This window comes from Callithrix jacchus, chromosome 3 (assembly GCF_049354715.1).
Source record: "Callithrix jacchus isolate 240 chromosome 3, calJac240_pri, whole genome shotgun sequence".
Lineage (NCBI taxonomy): Eukaryota > Metazoa > Chordata > Mammalia > Primates > Cebidae > Callithrix > Callithrix jacchus.
The window spans coordinates 48,970,986-48,991,072 of NC_133504.1; the positions used below are offsets into that span (position 1 = coordinate 48,970,986).

General features: G+C 40.9%; 1 protein-coding gene across 6 annotated transcripts in view; it reads right to left on the reverse strand.

Annotated features, from left to right (window-relative positions):
• Positions 1-20,087, reverse strand: part of ARHGAP10 (Rho GTPase activating protein 10) — a 345,584-nt gene that overhangs the window by 186,538 nt on the left and 138,959 nt on the right. For all 6 annotated transcript variants that reach the window (XM_078366438.1, XM_054252873.2, XM_035294477.3 and 3 more), the window contains 3 exons: positions 15,741-15,842; positions 8,491-8,601; positions 6,631-6,735 (listed from right to left, as the gene is read on the reverse strand). In XM_078366438.1, the coding sequence (XP_078222564.1) occupies positions 6,631-6,735 (105 nt within the window). In that variant the 5' untranslated portion in view covers positions 8,491-8,601; positions 15,741-15,842. The remainder of the gene's footprint in view (positions 1-6,630; positions 6,736-8,490; positions 8,602-15,740; positions 15,843-20,087) is intronic.

Here is a 20,087-nt window from a genome sequence, read left to right on the forward strand (position 1 = left end):
GAAAAAGTTTAACTCTTCTTTGCACATTAATAAATACAAGTGTCAGTTTTTCCAGGTCATGGTAATTGCACTTGAAAATGGCATTTCCTCCCTGAGGAAGGAAGTGGGGAAAATCTCACCTACACACATATAATGTCTTTGATATCTGAAGAGACAAATCGCATTTCTGAAACCCAGGAGACTTGGTGTGCCAATATCTGTCAAACGGCTACAGTGAAAACATCTGTGCACGGTGAAGTGACAGAATTACCAGGGCATTTGTGATGACTCAGCACTACCTCGATCCTGGACACGTCTCTCACCCAGGCGCAAAAATAATTGTATTAATACCAAAAACCGCTGATGCGAAACTGTGGAGGAACTGAGATAGAAAATTATTATTGAAATTTCTCCTCTTTCCTCCCTACAATAAAAGGGTTTACCAAGGGTCCTACAAGTAGGAAAATGGTGTTTTTTGGGTTTTTTGGGTTTTTTTTGTAGAGGGATGGAAGAGTCTGATAAATGTGATATATGTAGACTGTAAAAGGGAAAACCTATCTGCAGAGGTTTTTTTTTTTAAACACAAAATAAGAGCTACCAGAAAAACCAGCTTATGTCCTTTAAGAAAATATAAGCCTGCAAAGAAAATAGAACTCCATTGTTGATGGCTAGTTTCCTCTCTCCTTCCATTTTTCCAAGTTTTCTTAACCCCATTTTTTTTTTTTTTTTTTTTTTTTTAAAGACAGGGTCTCAGCCGGGTGTGCTAACTCATGCCTGTAATCCCAGCACTTTGAGAGGCCAAGGTGGGCAGATCCTCTGAGGTCAGGAGTTCAAGAGCAGCCTGACCAACATGGAGAAATCTCGTCTCTACTAAAAGTACAAAATTAGCCAGGTGTGGTGGCACATGCCTGTAATGCCAGCTACTCAGGAAGCTGAGGCAGGAGAATCTCTTGAACCGAGGAGGCAGAGGCCGCGGTGAGCCGAGATAGTGTCGCAATTGCACTCCAGCCTAGGCAACAAGAGCGAGACTTCATCTCAGGAAGAAAAAAAAAATAAAGACAGAGTCTCACTCTGTCTCCCAGGCTGGAGTACAGTGGCACAATCACAGCCCACTGCAGCCTCAACCTCCTGAACTCAAGTCATCCTCTCACCTCAACCTCTAGAGGAACTGAAACTACAAGCACACACTACCATGCTAGGCTAAAGTTTTTCTGTAGAGACGGGGTCTCACTATGCTGCCCAGGCTGGTCTCAAATTCCTGGGCTCAAGCAATCCACCTGCTTCAGCCTCCCACACTGCTGGGATTAGGAGTGTGAGCCACCATGCCTGGCCCTTATCCCCATCTTTGTACTAATTTCACCCTGATTTTACTACCCCTCCTTTGCCATTTTGCTGAGACTTTCCAACCCACACTTCTCCCCGTGTGTGTATAACATATACACACATATGCATATATGTGCATGCTATCCATGTATGGATGCCATCACATGTGTGAGCAGGTACACACACTTCTATTTAAGCCAATAATCTATTTATGTTCATGCTCAAGTTGCTCTAGATTTGAGCAGCAGGAGTCCTGTCAAGCTGGCTTCTGTCTTTTGACACAATTCCTTAATTCGTCAAGCAATTCCTCACTTTCAGGCCCAATAAGGTATCCTAGGCTCATCTTATACTCTCCCTGCTCCAGTCCTGGAAATAAGCTCTTATCTTTTTAATGCAGACTATTTAGTAATTGGAAACCAACATCCAGGCACAGCGTGCTCACAGTTAAGAAGGTGTCAGTGCTCCTAAGTCTTCTCCGCAGACAGACTTAGGAAATACATGTACATACAGTTGACCCTTAAACAACACAGGCTTGAATTTTGTGGATCTACGTATACATGGATTTTTTTCCCCATCTACACTCCTAAGACAGTAAGACCAACCCCTCCTCTTCTTCCTCAGCCTACTCATTATGAAGACACACATGAAGGCCTTTATGAGAATCCACTTCCACTTCATGAATAATCAGTATATTTTCTCTTTCTTATGATTTTTGGAATAACATTTTCTTTTCTCTAGCTTACTTCATTGTAAGAACACAGCATATCATACGCAGAACACACAAAACACGTGGTAATCAATTATTTCTATTATGGGTAAGGCTGCTGATCAACAGTGGTGATTAACAGTCAAGTTTTGGGGAAGTCAAAAGTTATATGCAGACACCAATAACCCAGGGGTGCTAACGCAAGCGTTGTTCAAGGGTCGACTGTAAACACACACACACGTGCTAATACAGACACACAATCACTACTTCACTTCTGTATCTATATATATTTAAAAACCCATGACTTCTACCAAGAAATCTAATTCTATCCCAGTTCTTTAGGTTTCTTTCCAGTCTCTCTCCTTCCAAGTTTGTGAACTTCTTCCCAGACAGTAAGAAGCCTGGTTCTCATTCGCAACATGTCTGCTCGTGTGCTCACTTAACATCTCTGCTCTGCATAAGAAACCTCCCAGACGCCCCAGCAGCCACCTGACTCATGACCACTTCACCGTCCCTGCTGCAGAGGCCTCTATGAGGTCCCCTTCTCCCTCACCACTCGACTTCCTCAGAGGTTTATGTCTGCACTGGGAATAGAAGCCTTCACTTTTTTTGTTGTTTATTTTTTTTGAGACAGAGTCTCACTCTGTTGCTCAGGCTGGAGTACAGTAGCACAGTCATGGCTCACTGCAGCCTCGACCTCCCAGCTCAAATATGATCCTCCCACCTCAGCCTCCTGGTTACAGGGACTACTCACATGTGCCACCACCTCTAGCAATTTTTCTCTATTTTGGGGGAAGACAGGGTCTCACTATGTTGCCCAAGCTGGTCTTGAACTCCTGGGCTCAAGGGATCCTCCCATTTGAGTCCCAAAGTGCTGGGATTATAGGTGTGAGCCACCATGCCCAGCCACTGTTTTTAAATGTACCAGTTTTAGGTAAACTATAAAGTGAAAAATTTGTATACAAATCAGTAGAATAGCTAGAACCTTGCAATTTCCAATTACAAGTTCCAAGCACAGATGAAAATATCTTCTAATTACAATAATGTTAGACTCCAAATGTTAGAACAGATTAACATCTGAGCATTTACACGGTTCTTTAATCCTCCCAATAACCTATGAGATAGGACACTGTGTAATGCTATACAATGTAGCCAATAAAAGATTGTTTCCACCTTGTTTTCTTTACATGCTTTAGAAATAAATATTTCCAAATAACTAGCTTTAAATTAAGCCTTAGTATTTTAGTATTTTAAATCTGATTGAAAAAGAAAACATCTCTGAAAAACTTTTTTTCCGATTATAAAAACTAATCCTCCAGGCACAGTGGCTCATGTCTGTAATACCAGAACTTTTGGAGGCTTAGGCAGGCGGATTACAAGGTGAGGAGATCAAGACCATCCTGGCTAACGTGGTAAAACCCCATCTCTACTAAAAATTACAAAAAGTTAGCCAGGTGTGATGGTATGCACCTGTAGTCCCAGATACTCAGGAGGCCTGAGGCAGGAGAATCACTTGAACCCGGGAAGTGGAGGTTGCATTGGGCCAAGATAGCACCACTGCACTCCAGCCTGGACAGCAAGAGCAAGACTCTGTCTAAAAGATAAAAAATAATCTATATCAGTATAAAACATGGAGACAGACACAAATAGTCCTATATAGGGAGCGAAAAGAAAAGGGATAAACAAGACTAAAGCCTAAATCCACCTCTCAGAATAACTGCTGTTTTATTTTGATGTGATCATTTCTAATCTCTTTTAAAAACACACATACAGTCTGTAGTTTTGCTATTTTACTTTCCTTAAAACACTGCAACAGAAGTATTGTGTCCATATTCTTAAATACATCCTAACCATTCTTCTCATCCTCTAGGAACTCTTCATGAATCCTAAAATCTTGCACCCTGTATTTCCTTCCAGGAAGAATTCTACTCCAGTCTCTTCTTCACCACATTCTTTAGGAGTCAAAAAGTTCAAAATTAGTTTCTTAAAATATTCTTTAAATTTGCGGCAATTTTCATTCTTCTGGAAAGCCTATTTCCTAAAAGCCATCTTGCACTTTCTTGATTTCCACTTATTACTCTGGATTATAGAAAATGAAGACTCAATTTCTAAAGAAAAAAAAAAAAAGAACTCTAGCCACTTTTACAAGACAATAGGTATCAGATGGGGAAAAATAGGTTTTCACTTTTAAACAACTTTTACCTTTTTCTGATTATAAAAGTTTTGCTATTTAACTGAAATACAAAAAAGATGACTGAAATAGTTATGATGTTATCATGCAGAGGCAGTTAGCATGTGAGAACATTTCCTTAAACACCTACACGTAACGTGAAAAACACAACGGGGAAATTTTCCAACAATATGCTGTTTTATATAGCCAGCATTTTCCCTTTACTCTAACAAAATACTGACATCAAGGAAGGAGATGAATGGCCAAGAACTGAGTCGATGACAGTGTCACTGAGGTATAGCAGATGATACGGGATGAGTAACCTGTGTTCCAAAGGTGTTGGTGTTTCTGAAGAGAAAAAATTAGCTGAAAATAAAATTCTGAAGAGCAAAGATGACATCTGGATCAGGTGTTCTCAATACTGAAGCTGAGGCAGAGAGAAACTGTCAGAGCAAGTTAGAAAAGTATTTATTAAGAAACAGCCCAATAAAATCAAGAGAGGAATATTTAGAGAAAAGGCTGAGAAAATGGGGCCATTTACTGATGACCACATCCTTAAGTGCCAGAGAATAGAGAAAAGGCTTTTTTTCCCCCCAATAAACTGTCATTTTCCCATTTCTCTATGGAAAATGGATACTGTTGTCAACTGTGTAAGTTCTTTAACATATTAAGAATTCTAAGCCAGGCGAGGTGGCTCACACCTGTAATTCCAGCACTTTGGAAGGCTGAGGCGGGCAGATCACCAGGTCAGGAATTCAAGACCAGACTGGCCAACATGGTGAAACCCCATCTCTACTAAAAAATACAAAAATTAGCTGGGCATGGTGGCTCATGCCTGTAATCCCAGCTACTTTGGAGGCTGAGATAGGAGAATTGCTTGAACCGGGACCCGGGAGGCGGAGGTTGTGGTGAGCCAAGATCATACCAGTGCTCTCTATAGAGCAAGACGAATTCTAACCAGGTCATTCTGTGAAACATTTCAACTGAAAGCTTATCTTCAAGTTTTGTTCATAAGATTTCAAGACTGAATATTGCTCATTTCCATCTAAATATTTCATGCCTCTGAAAATTTTTCGGTTTATGTAAACAGACCCTCCCTTCCCCACAGATATGTTATATACATACTTCCACAAATAAATAAGCTGTGCAAGGGGTTTCACTCAACATCCCAGGAGACTGACGTTTCCCCACAGCTCACCCCAGAGCCTGAGGCAGAGAGCTGGCTTCAAGGGCATTAGCCTATGCAGTCCACAGGGCCCTGTGCTCAGAAGAGCTTCTGCTTGGTTTAATGATCAAATGCCTCTGTCCTGAAACTCTGCATTATCTCTAAATAAGGGGCACTATTTTCTTCACTTTACATTGGTTCTAGAAATTGTATAAACAATGCTGCCTGAACGTTCTCATTCTGGCCAGCACTGCACTGGACGGGTGAGGTCCAGACAGAAAAGGTGAATTTCTATAACTCACATAGCCAGTAAGTGGAGGGTGAAAAATGAATTATAATCTCAAGCAGGGGTCCCCAACCCCCAGGCTGCCGCCCAGCTGAATGTCCGAACAATCCTCAAATCAAAGTTGACACACATATTATAAAAACGAGGTTTTTATCATGTACATTCCCAAGTATAGGGAACTGTACATTTTTAAAAAGTTGGAAAGAAAATATACAAAAAAGGTATCCACTCTCAACTTCTAATTGTGAAAGAAAATGAAGAGCAGGCTGCAACCACACCTTCCCATCCATCTACCTGTGTGTCTTTCAGTACGTGCTGTGAGTCTGTCACAAAGATATCTCACTACATTTCTAATGAGACCTCAAATTACACTCACCATACCCTGCCCAGCTTGTCAATGAGAATGCTTCCAGGATCAACTGATGTTGAGAGGAAAAACATCCACCACCTGATCACAGTATTCTGCTTAATAACATTCTCCTAAATCTCTTTATCCAAGACTTGGAAGAAAGTATACATTTTCCAAAGAAAAAAAATCAAGACCAATAGCAACTGTGAACACCAGTGCATTAGTAAATAAGCATAAAATGTAGGAAAGAAATTCCATTCCAACAATAAGCCTATTTGGGAACAAAAATCAAGATGCCCAATTAAAGGAGAAGAAATGTAGTGCATTATATATTCAGTGCCTTAAATATAAAGTGGAGTGCTCTTTTGTCTGTTGCAGACATAGCTGATTTAGAGTTAACATAAAAAAGCTTATCCTTAGAACTGACCCAGAAACTGCAGGAAAAGCCGCCAGGTGGCAGAATTTCCCAAGTCTCAACCAATTGAAGAGCAGTTTGTCATACCAAGAGTTGACCAGCAGGTGGCAGCATACCCTCAGTTTCTCTGTACCAACAGATAAGTGTTGTCTTCATTTAAGGCTTTTCATGCAACAAAAAAAATGAAAAATACACTTTTAAAACATATTTTTATAAAGAAAGCTTTCATTTCCTTACATTCTGAATGTTGATCTGTAGTTCCATTTTGTAGTGATTGAAGTCTTTGGCAAGTTCATGGCCCTGGTGATAGAAGGTAAACATCCCCTGAAAAAATGACAGCATCTAAGACACAGGAAGAAAAAGGGATATTAGCACAAAAAAATTCAGAAGAAAAAGAATCATATAAACAACCAAGTTTTCCTGTCCCCCCCCCCACCACCATCTCACTGTTATTCCACTGAAATAAAGTAATTAAAGTGAAATGACTAACATTCAAGTAAACCCCAGTACATATTATTAACTGGTCTAATAGAAAAGGATGCTTTTTTCCCTTAAATGTCACAGGCTTTAGATAATTGGTATGGCATGATCTATAGGAAAAACTGAACTGTAAAGTCATCAATTTGTCCTCTTTAGTCAGAAGAATCCCAATATTCATTTGCAACTGAAATCTTATTCGCTATAGGTTGATACAATCTATAAGCAAGTAAAATCACAGAATTAGAAAGCTCCAGGCTCTCCAGCCACATCCAGCAGAGTGCAACCTCTCTGTTTTGTTGACAAAGATATTCTGTGACTTGCCTGGGGCAGCCGCAAACCCATAATGAAACTTTTAGTTGTCTACCAGCACCCAACCTGTCCCTGAATTTACAGGGCTGCTGCCTCTGCTCCACATGTGAATAAATAAATCTAAAGTGAAGAGAAGTGATCTGGGGAGTGAGTTAAGCAAATCCTGAGATTCGTTTTCTTCCTAATGCCATACCATGGGTGGTTAGGAATCTGGGGCTTTGACACCAAATGCCCAGCAGGCTCCATTCCCAACATCAGCCAGGACTTGTTAAGGGACTGTGGGCAAATTACTCAGCCTTCTCTATTTCTACATCCTAATCTCCTCATTGAGTTATAGTATGGAATAATGAGTTCGATACAACACTTAGAACAATGACTTGAACAGCCACTGGGCATTATAAATGCCCAATAAAGGCAGACCATTATTGTTATTTCACATAAAAAGAAAGCTTTGAGGAAGTTTACTTTTTCTCTTATGGTTTAGGTTAATGACTATCGCTCCACCTAAAGCACAGCTTCACAAATGATTTTTAATCATTACTTGGTTATTCTTGTTTCTACAAACTATACATACAATGGGTAAACTGTATAGCATGTGAATGTTATTTTAATAAAGTTGCTTAAGAAAAAAAAATTCAACAAGTCAATATTAAAATTAAAATGAATCTTGAGAATCATGAATTCGTTTTTGCTGAAATCCACATGAAATATCCTTTACATTTTAAGAGATATATATATTCATGTGCCTGTATCTTCATATATAAACAACTGAAGCTATTAGAAAACACCTGTATAATCGCAAACAGAAACCATGTGTTTCAAACATAATTAAAAGGAAATGCTAGAGGAACTCACAAAATAGTCTCAAATGTTCCATATCCTGCTTCTCAACTTAGATTGCCATAAGCATTGTGGGTTGTGTTCAAAGTCATATTACAATTGTTGAAAGTATCAAAGTTTGAACTGGTAAAAGCAACCCATGTTCACGCATTCTAACAAATTCTTTCAGGAAAATTTTTAAAAGATAGAGTTGCAGACTAAAGTGACAGAAATTACACCTGGTGCCTTCCTTGTGATCACGTAGGAATGGGAATATTACAAGTTGCTATGCAAATACAGCTGAGAAACAGTGATTCAGAGGCAATTCGTTGACTTCAGGGGATCTGTGTTTGCTCTTTTCAATATGTTTCCTTCATATTTATGCACTATAGCCTCTGAAAACTCTAAAACATAAATTAGATCTAGGAGTAAAATATTTCTCTTATATTGCAAAAATCTACCAGAAACCAACTTGGCAGTAATACTCACAGGTTCCACAAACTCAAACTTCTTTCTTTCTTGGATTTCCTGCAGTTTACACACATATTCGAGAGACAGTTCATAGAAGTGTTGCCGGTTTTGCTCCACTTGGATATCTGCCTATGTTAAAATCACACAGGTGAGTCAAACTGGAGATGGTGAAAAGTGAAACTCTGCATCAGAGGACATCACACTATGGTCCTGGGCCAAAACGCACTATGTTACCTGATTTTGTAAATAAAGTTCTATTGCAACACAGGCATGACCATTCATTTACGTATAGTCTGCAGCTACTTTCCTTCTGCAACAGCAGAATTGAGCAGGTGCAACAGAAACTTCATGGTCCAAAAAGTCTAAAATATTTACAATCACATTCTTTGCCGAAAATGTTTGTGACTCCCATTCTGCATGTTGACGTTGACCCCCAAGAACTAATGATCAAAGAGGCTTTCGTTTGTGAAAAACTCCAACCAGAACCGATGCCCCAAGGCTGAAACACATGCAATCGCAATCAACAAACATTTCCATGAATAAATTCTCTAAGAATAAAGCCTGCCTGAGAAAGGAAACTCCCGGCACCTCGGTGCTCAGGGAGTGATGGCGGCAGGTGACGAACAGCCAGCCATGGCAGCATCTCAAGAACCTGGCTCTCAAAGGCGGGCCAGGGCTGGATGCCTATCTGTGGCCCTCACAACGTCTGATCCCCTGGGAGGGAAGGGGGCACCAGCTGGTCAGGAGGCTATTCCAAAAAAAGCTTGCAGCTTAGCTTGTCTAACTAGAAAGGAACGAGAAGAGCATGACTCCACAGAGAATAGTGGAGAGAGAACTCACGTCCTAGAAACCATTCTTACTAGGTATCATGTGATATTTTTCCTAACTTAGCTAATTTTACTCTTGAAAATATTTTTCTGGGCATTTCTCCAGAGAGGATACACAAAAGGCCAATTAGCACATGAAAAAGACACTCGGACATCGCTCATCATTAGGATGCAAATCAAACTCACAAGGAGATACCGCCTCACACCCACTAGGATGGCTACTATCCAAAAAGAAAAGAAGCAGTGTTGGTGAGCAAGTCAAGAAACTGGAACCCTTGTGCATCATGAGTGGGAACGCAAGATGGTACAAGCACTGTGAAAAATAGTGCTTTCCGTAAAATAATCTTGAAATATAATGTGTTGCAAAGCTAAAATGAAAATTTCCACCTAACACTCCTCAAAATCATATTTTTGTGCCTCCATTAACCAGAATTCAATCATTCAACTGCCAGCAGTCAACAGACCCAACTCCCAACAAAAAATTAAAAATATTTTTTTCCTCAAATTAAAAATAGTATCATCACATGACCCAGCAATTCTACAACTGGGCATACACCCAAAAGAACTAAAAGCAGAGACTGGAACAGATACGTGTATGCCCGTTCATAGCAGCAGGGGAGGGAAGTGACCCAAATGCCCACTGATCAATGAATGAATGGGTCAATAAAATGTGGAAGATCCATACGTATAACAAAATATGATTCGGCCTTAGACAGAAGGAAATTCTGACACACGCTACAACATGGAGGAACCTTGAGGTCACCAAGCTATGTGAAATAAACCAGTCACAAAAGGACAAATACTGTGTGATCCTACTCATATGAGACACCTAGAGTAGTCAATTCACAGAAACTGAAAGCAGTTTCCGTTTTGGCTGCCAGGGGCTGCAGCGGGGGAGAAGGGTGAGTTATGGTTAACGGGTACAGAGCTGCAGTCTGGGAAGATTACGAAAAAGCCCTGGAGATGGATGGTGGTAATAGTTGCAAAACAATGTGAATGTATTTAATACCACTGAGCCACAGACTTTTCAATAAAATCATACATTTTATTCATATGTTTTATGACCAAAAATGTTGTTTTAGAAAAGTATTTAATACTTTTGAAACAACACATTTCAAAATGTAATAAAAAGCATCTCAGCATCAAATACTTTAACATTTATTACTAAGCTACAATGAGAATTTCTACCTAACGCTCCTCCAAATCATATTTTTGTGCTTCCAATAATGAATTTGAGAGTTCAGCCATCAGCAGTTAGTTGGCACATCTTCCAGCAGAAACACTGTAATTTTGTTGAGTATTTAATAAAATAAAGACATGAGAAGGATGGTTTCTTCATTTGTTTTTACTGGAAAGGCCCTTTAAGAAATTTATACCAGCAACAGATTTATCAGGTTAATTTGATCTTTCAGCAAATTCTCTTTCCTGGTTGTTCTTGCTAGTGTAATTACCCTTGCACTGCCGGTCAACCTCTATGACCACTTCCATAACGTTCGGGAAAATCCAGAACTGTTGTGCCACGTGCTTTGTGATTAAATCACCAGAATCCCTGGGATCACTGACAGTGATGGCAGCAACAGCCAGTCTGGAGCAGCCACTGCATTGATACAGCTGCAGAGGGGAAAGGGCAGCCAGGACTGTGAGCTCCACAGAGCCCACAAGGGCCAGAAACAGGCAGGAGCCCTAACTTCTACAGAGTTATCAGGACAGGAGCCCCATGCTCCCAGGTGCAGCTGTAGCCATGCGGCCACAGTTCTGGACCAGGACATCCATGCACTCTTGGGGGCCTGGGAAGGACCACTGCCCCCCACAACCCCCGCAGGCTCAGAAGTGCCTAGCCTCTCCCTGCTCCCAGTGCCTGATCTGGTGCGGAGCAAAGTTCTAGCCCAGTTGAGGTACTGCTGCAACCCAGCCTAGTATGTGCATACTCAGAGTGGTGCCAGCACCCCCATACCCTCCACCTCCAGCTCGGCCCCCTCTGGACTTCAGGTGCCAACAAGCACAAGAGGGAGGCCATAGGGCTGAGGGCAGCTCCGCAGGGGCCTGCAGGTGCCTCTTGTGCAAACACCTTGGGTGCCATGGATGACATATTGACAACTGCAGGGGACAGGTTCCTAGGTGGGAAGGGACAGGTCCCTGGTGAAACCCCAGCTTCAAGCCAGGGACAGCCTGAAGCCTGGGAACTGCTGGGCTGCCAGTTCTGGGTGGAGTCTGCAGCCAGGGATCACAACTTATGGTGCTTTTTCCAGGGCCACCCATTACTGTTCATGGACCAATCAGCACAAACTTCCTCCCTCTGGAGACCATAAAAACACTGGACTCAGCCAGACTCAGAAAGATGTGGGGAGGGCCAGGTGGGTGGCTCACACCTGTAATCCCAGCACTTTGGAAGGCCGAGGTGGGCAGATCACAAGGTCAGGAGATGGAGACCATCCTTGCCAACATGGTGAAAACCTGTATCTACTAAAAAATACAAAAATTAGCCAGGTGTGGTGGCGCATGCCTGTAGTCCCAGCTACTCAGGAGGCTGAGACAGGAAAATTGATTAAACCCAGGAGGCAGAAACTACAGCAAGCCAAGATCACATCACTGCACTCCAGCCTGGGCGACAGAGCCAGACTCTGTCAAAAAGACAGAAAGACAAACCGAAAGACAGACAGAAAAGAAAGGAAAAGACAAGACAAGACAAGCCGACTACCAGCTGCTGGAAGGAGCAATGCCCTCAGGATCTCCTCCACTAGTCGGGACCACCTGCCTGTGGAAAGGAGCTACCCACTATGGGTCTCCTCTCCACTAAGAACTGGACACTCACTGTGACAACCTGCCTGCAGAAAAGAGCTATCCACTTCAGGTCTCCTGAGAACTGTTCTGTTGCTCATTGAAGTTCCCCTCCACCTTGCTCACCCTCCAGTTGTCTGCACACCTCATTCCTCCTGGATGCCAGACCAGAACTTGGGACCCACAGAATGGCCAGACTGAAAGAGCTGTAACACCAACAGAAGTGAACCGGCCCCTCCCCCGCTCACCACATTGTAGGTGATGAAAAGGAGAGAAGAGCTGCAGCCCTCAGGGAGCCCAGACCTAGGCGTTCCCTAGGCCAAGGCTGTGACACCCTCTTTGCGGCTCTGTGGTTCTTGGTGTCTCCAGTTTCCAGGCGACACCGTGTTCCCCCCTTGCCCACAATGGAAGCAATGTGCAGTATCCCTGGTCCAGCCGCAGCCTTGCACGGAGCCAGTGCCTGTGCCTGGAGCTGCCTGCCCCGCCGCAGTTGGCATGCCTGCCTATGCACAGTGGCTGGACCCTGCAGTCGCTCACAAACCCCTCACCACTCCATGCCCAGCTCACTCTTGGCAGACATGAGATCCGGGCCAGTAGCACAAGCCAAGTGCAGCCTGCCAGGCAGAGTGGGCAGAAAAAGCCAGCAGACCTGAGCAAACTCAGGCAAAGGCATCATAAGCCACAGAGGTTACTGGCTGGAAAAGTGACATCCTAACGATCCCGTGCCAACAGCTCTCACTTAAAAGAATGCCCCTAGTTACAACCTGGACGTTCATGGCATTCTTATATTCTTGTTCCTTTAGCCTGACCAAATCTAAAAGGCAGTTACTATACTTTTTACTACTCCAAGCAAAAGTCACTAATTTCTAACAAATACACAATTTTAATTTGATCATCATCTATTTGTAGCCATTCCTGCTGTAAATATATGTAAGAAAGTAGACAAGTCTCATACAAAGTTATTCAGGGAATCTGCTTCTCAAGTAGATTATTGTTATACTGAAATATTATCATTTGGCTACTTGGGAAGAAAAAATAGACTTCAAAAATCAACAGAAATTCCATTTTCTCAAAAACCAATACTTGTTACATTACAACTATTAAGTAGAATGTAGGGGTGTGGAGGGAGGTAGCAGCTATCTTGCCCAATAAACATAGAGCTAGAGCAGCAAGTCCTCAGAGAACTGCCAAAATAGCCAGCGTGGTGTATGCCATGATTTTCTCCTGTTATTTTCATTTGAAACAAGAGGAGAGAATGAATTATTTATGTTTCTAAGCCTTTGTTTAGTATCAGTCTCTGCAACTTTTATTAAGTCTCTTGAGTATCTCAATTCAATTCACTGAAGATTAGCATTACATTAACCATTGCCAAAAGTTAACGAATATCCAAATCTAGCATTTTCCCCTTTAAAAATCATCCCCCTTACGTCGGGTGCGGTGGCTCACGCCTGTAATCCCAGCACTTTGGGAGGCCGAGGCAGGTGGATCATGAGGTCAGGAGATCAAGACCATCCTGGCTAACATGGTGAAACTCTGTCTCTACTAAAAACACAAAAAAATTAGCGAGGTGTGGTGGCATATGCCTGTAGTAACAGCTACTTGGGAGGCTGAGGCAGGAGAATCGCTTGAACCTGGGAGGCAGAGGTTGGAGTAAGCCGAGATCGTGCCACTGCACTCCGGCCTGGGTGACAGAGTAAAACTCCATCTCAAAAAAAAAAAAAAAAAAAAACCCCCCCTTTTAAGGTCTTCACACTTGAACTAGAAGGCTGTTTGAAGTGAGAGCATGTACATTTGTAAAGAGCAAACAGAGCAAGATTAAAAAGTGTATATAATTTAAATGAAACAAGTTACTCATCTTTAGGATCTCTTCATGTTTCTAGAGGTTAATTATCTTTGGGATTGATAAACTGCTGGAGCCCCAGCTCACTGTGCAAGCATCTCTGCACTTGTTCATTCAATATATAAACATTAAGTACCTCCTTCTTGACAGGTACTGTTCTAGGCACTGAAGATAGAGCCCTGACAATGTTGTTGCCTTCAAGGAGCTTACATTCTAGTGGAAGAAGCTACGTAACAAATGCACAGTGTGTCAAACGGTTATAAGAACATGAAAAAAATATACAAAGCAGAGTAAAGGGGACATTCTCAATAAGAAGGTCAGGAAAAAACTTTTAATAAACTGACCTCTGAGTGGAGAGTATTTGAAAGAGTATTTGAAGGGATGAGGCACAGGGATCCATGCTGAAATTACACCAAGCAGGAGGAAAACAAATGCAGTGGCCCTGAGCACAGACTCTGCTGACCCCAGGAGGGTTGGGTGAAGAACACACAGGATTTTGTGGGCACTTTGGACTCTGGAGAAGCCATTAGAAGGGTTTGGAGAAGAGGGAGTCATGAGAAGTGGACACACTCTGATTATATTCTGGATCTAAACATGACATAACTGACAGACTAGATGTGGGATGTACGAGAAAGGGCCATGGTGATTCCAAAGATTTTGCCAAAGCAACATTTAAAATGAGATACCTAATGAGAAAGTGAAGTCATTTGGAAATTTACTTGGGGAAGGAAATTCTTCTTTAGGATACCTGAAAAGAGAGGTGAGAGTGAACAGAGGTAGAGAACTGCCAGCATAAAGGGGCCTGTAAAATCTGCAGCTGTCATCTCACGATTGACAGGGCAGGAGATGAAGGAGCACAGACTAATAGCCAACAAGGAGAGAACAGAGCCATGCCCAAAGTACTGCAGCGAGGAAGAAGTGGTATAAAAGCTCCTTTCTCTATTATGAACTGTCACGTGCCATCCAAAAGTCAGTCAAAGATATTAGACAAAAGAAAAGTCACATGCGATCATGTCGAACCAACCATACACACACAGTGTGTAACTAAATTTAAATATAATCCAGGTTTACACTAGACTTAATATTGTATCATTTTAATAATACTTCAATAAGTGTTTATGATAGTAGTACATAATGCCCAGATTCCTTATGTGATAAAAAACAATCAAGGGGAAAAAATACAATTTTGTGGGATGGCAAACAGCATTATTTTTAATGAAAGCATTATGTTTCAAATTGTAAACAACTGAGTTTCCATCCAAGTATGTGAGTGAGAGAAACAAATGGCAGGGAATTTAGAAATAAAGAAAAAATGAAAAATAAAATATAAATTCCTTTCTGCCTACATATGGCTGCCTCCAAAATAAATGAGTCTATTAATACAAGTAAAACAGATGCTCTCTTTCCAAAGAAGCTGAAACTCCTGAATCCTCAGCATCAAATAAGATTAATGCTGCCTTCACATAAAAGCATAGTGGTATATGAGCTTATTAAGTTCAATTCATTTCTTCAGGAACTCCTGAAAGCCAATTAATTGATCTAGACCTGCAAATAATATATCTGTTCTTCACTAATTCTGGTTTAAAGTTATGTTCCTATAAAAAAATCCTCAGAAACAAAACTTTTACTACTATAAATCCACTTCATTAATCACTATAAGATGTATTTATTATTTTGTCTTGTTTCACAGGACTCTTTTTTTTAATTTATAATACCTGTTCACTTTTTGTTATCTCTATATAATGCCAGATGAAAAGTTATCAAAAGCACATTTTTAAGACATGTATTGCTTATTCAATTTTGAAAGCGAAAATAAAAAATACCTCTTGTAAATGTGAGTCTTTCTTTTTTGCTGATAAATTCAAATGTTTATCAATTAGACTATAATTCTTTTCCGTCTCTTTGTCAAACTTCTTCTTTTCTTCCTACAAATCAAAAAAAAAAAAGACAGCTATTATTAAACAGAAACAAAAGGATACACATAGTTAATCCACTGGGGAGCCCAAATTACAAAAAATATCTGAAAATAAAACAGGGTACCACTCTGAATGTGATGAAGCTATCTTTAAAAAAACGTATCTGTACCAAGCCCACTGCTTAATCATCCAAACAGCATTAGGAGAGGATAGACCCTTTTTTTTTCTTTAATGGACTTTTTTCCAACTCGATGTTATTTTTCAGTTCTTCATACTTACCAGTGTTAAGAATTAATGCCATGTCACTCACCCCTCAGCAACCAAATGAAACAGAATACATAAGAAAAATAACATAAAGCTTAAAAAAGCAAACTTGCTCCAGATTTTAGCACAGACATGGAATTTGTTTAAAATGGAATAATAGGCCAGGCATGGTGGCTCACACTTGTAATCCCAGCACTTTTCTAGGCCAAAGTGGGCAGATCACCTAAGGTCAGGAGTTCGAGACCAGCCGGTTATCATGGTGAAATCCCATCTCTACTAAAAATACAAAAATTAGCAGGGTGTGGTGGTGAGGAAATGTGTTCTCTTTCCAGGTCCACAAGGGGGCATAGTTTTAAGAGCAAGAACTTCCCAGCCCCATGCCCCCTCCCATTTCTCTCCATCTGGGAGATTTAAAGGTTTATGTTTTCGCAGGCGCCAGGATGAAACTAAGAGTCAAACACCCCAGCGGAAGTTCTAAGGAACTCCTTTCATTGGCCAGGAGAAGGTGGGGGTTCCTCCCAGGTTGCAGTGGCTCAAGCCTGTAATCCCAGCACTTTGGAAGGCCGAGGCGGGTGGATTACAAGGTCAAGAGATCGAGACTATCTTGGTCAACATGGTGAAACCCCGTCTCTACTAAAAGTACAAAAAATTAGCTGGGTACGGTGGCGCGTGCCTGTAATCCCAGCTACTTGGGAGGCTGAGGCAGGAAAATTGCCTGAACCCAGGAGGCAGAGGTTGCGGTGAGCTGAGATCGCACCATTGCACTCCAGCCTGGGTAACAAGAGCGAAACTCCGTCTCAAAAAAAAAAAAGTTCCCTTCTTCCACACCCCTTTGGACTTCCATGTTTGGGTCCCCTTCCACCAACACTCCCTTTGTGGAAGCTGCTTTTCTCTATGCTGAATTTTCCCTCTGGAGTCCCCCCTTCCACACTCTCTCGTGGAAGCCTGTATTCCCCTTCTAAACTCCATCTCTCTCTATTCCCTTCCACTCAGTGTGGAAGCTGCTTCCCTCTCCTGGATTCCATCTTTCTGGACTCTCTCACGCAGTGTGAGAGTTAGCTGTTTCTTTCTCCTGTTTCTATTTAAATAAATCACTTTCTACAAACACTTTTGAGTCTAGCATTTACTGCACACTGAGCTGTGTTCCCCTCTCTCATTCTTGAGAGGGCTGGAGACCAAGAACCTGGAGAAACATCCTCTTAGGGGAGCTAAGGGCACCCTAAACCCCAATATAATAGTGGCACATGCCTGTAATCCCAGCTACTCAGGAGGCTGAGGCAGGAGAATCACTTGAACCCTGGAGGCAGAAGTTGCAGTTAGCCAAGATCATACCATTGCACTCCAGACTGGGCCAACAGTGAGACTCTCACAAAATAAATAAATAATTATTTAAAAATAACAGAATAAGCTTTAATCCATATTTTTAAAAAATAATATTACATACTCAGTGCTGCAAAGAAAACATCTTGGGAAGGATCTTCCCTAATGGTCCAGTATGAATACAGGTTGAGTATTCTTTCTCTGAAATGCTTAGAACCAGAAGTGGTAAAGATTTTTTGGTATTTCTGAATTTTGGAATATCTGTGTATACAGAGAGGCATCTGGGAATGGGGCCTAAGTCTAAACATGAAATTCATTTCTGTTTTATATAACCCATCACACAGAGCCTGAAGGCAATTTTATACAATATTTTTAGTAATTTTGTACATGAAACAAAGCTATGTATACAGAGCCATCAGAAAGCAAGAGGTCAGGTGGAATTTTCCACTTGTAGTGTCATTTCAAATTTTAGGGCAAATCAGATTTCAGATTTGGGATGATCAACCTGTATAGCAGTAAATTCTCTGACCAGAAATGCCATCTACTTGCCCAAACCTTTCCAGTGGTTCTGTAATGCTATTTAGAATATGTATCAATAGGTCAACAGGGCCTAAAGTAATACTGACATACTAGTGATCACCCTTTGTTAACATCCCAAACATTACTTAGACATAGGACATACATGCTTTCTTTTTGCTATAGAAGCTTTTTGAGAAAACAAGTACACACATTCATAAATGCAAAGAAGATGGACTGTCTCCCCAAAGCTGCTTGGCAACCTGGTAGATTTTTAATAAACTTTCTTGAGTATCAATGAGAACAGACCAGGTCCTCATGCTCTCAAAATGTTTCTAGTAATTTCAAATTCTCCCCAACTCTTTACATCTCCTAAAAAAGAACATTCTCTTTCCTAATTATCCAACTTGTATTTTCCAAAGCAAAATTAATGAACTATTACAGCCTTTTCTGGTATGATTTATTTCCTGTTAGGCAAAAAGATTAAACAAAGCATGTTAATTCTCTATTTCTTGCATTTATCTTTTTTTACCACATGGGACTACAAACTGTTCTGGAAACCTAGGACAGTATGTCCTCTGTCAGGTCATCCAAAAACCCTAAGTTAATCCCCCACTCCCTCACACTGACGGAGAAGGAGAGACTCAGGAACTGAGGTTTCTTCCCTTTTCTACTCCAAGGTTGATGACCAACTAGCTGCATGCGTACACACACACAAACATACATGTGTACACACACACATACACGTACACACACACACACACACACACACACACACACACACATCTGACAACACAGAACCTAAATTTTCTTACCAAAAAGATCAGGGACTTTTCTTTAACTGCCTCATTCTTAGATCCAGACCTAAAATTCTGTAATCCTATGGTTCACCCACATGTGGGAAAGGAACTAAAAAGCAAGCAGTTTTATTTTAACCTGTTTTACTTAATAGTCACTCTGTTGTTGATACAGAGGACCAGAAGATTTTTTCTTTATGCACTAGGGTTTTTTTTTTTTAATTTACAACTTTTTTTAAGTCTAAGATATTGATATTAGATGGTTACTTTTCTGCTTTTCATTATTGTGCTCTTCAACTATTTTAACAACAGAAAATAAACTAAAACAAACAGACGCCCAGTACCTAAAAACGTCCACTATTTTATAAAGCAGATGTTGTGGAGTACACAATGAATTAGGTGTCAGAAGACCCAAGCTGCAGTCCTAGCCACTCATCATTCTGTGACTTTGTACCAAGGTCACAGCATTCTCTGAGCATCTGTTTCTCAGATTTAAACAAAAAAGGAATGGAAGTCATGCCCCTGCATTTGCCCACAAGACTGCTGTAAAGCAAGGTCACATAGTAAGAAACATTTGCTATTGTTACAGACTAGTACTTAACCAGGAACATAGAAAACATTTTTACCACCTTATTTGATTTAATCTGAATCACACAAAGGTACTGCGGAAGGGGTTAGCTAAAATAATCAGTCAAAACAACCAGCACACTCAGCAACAGAGGCTATGAAAATCAATATGTGGGTAAGGTTGGGAATGAAAGAAAAAGGAGACATCAAGGCTTTATGGAGAAAATTTAGCCAAGAAGCAACATCACACCCAGCAAGCTGAGAACAGAAATATCTTCGTTCATATGTGGTATAGTATTATACCAAATGCTGCTGTGTTTTGTTGTTGAATCTTAAAATGTAGGCAATTATTTCTTCTTGTATTTGTTCTTAATGTCATTATAGAGTATTATTGTTTCTTTGTGCTCATAAGATTTCTTGTGGTGAAATAATACAAATTTCAAAGGAAACTATTCAAGCAGGATTCGATTAAGAAAGGAGCTTTTTTTTTTCCGAACACTGCATTACAGAAAAAAATATATATTTATCAGCATAATCCAAAAAGTTCCATCAAGGATCAAGCTAAATACAATGTGAAAAATTTTCGTTTAAGTCAGACATTACAAAAACTGAAATGAGTGTGGGCCAGGCAGTCATCTAATGAGTGAAACAGGCTGGGACAGAAACGCAATCAGGAGTGGCAGGCAATGAAAACCAGATAGTCCCCGTCTACTCCAGAGAAGAAGGCAGCCATTACTCAGTGCCAGAACATTTTTGCCTTGTGAGAACACAGGCCCTGTATGTTGGCTGT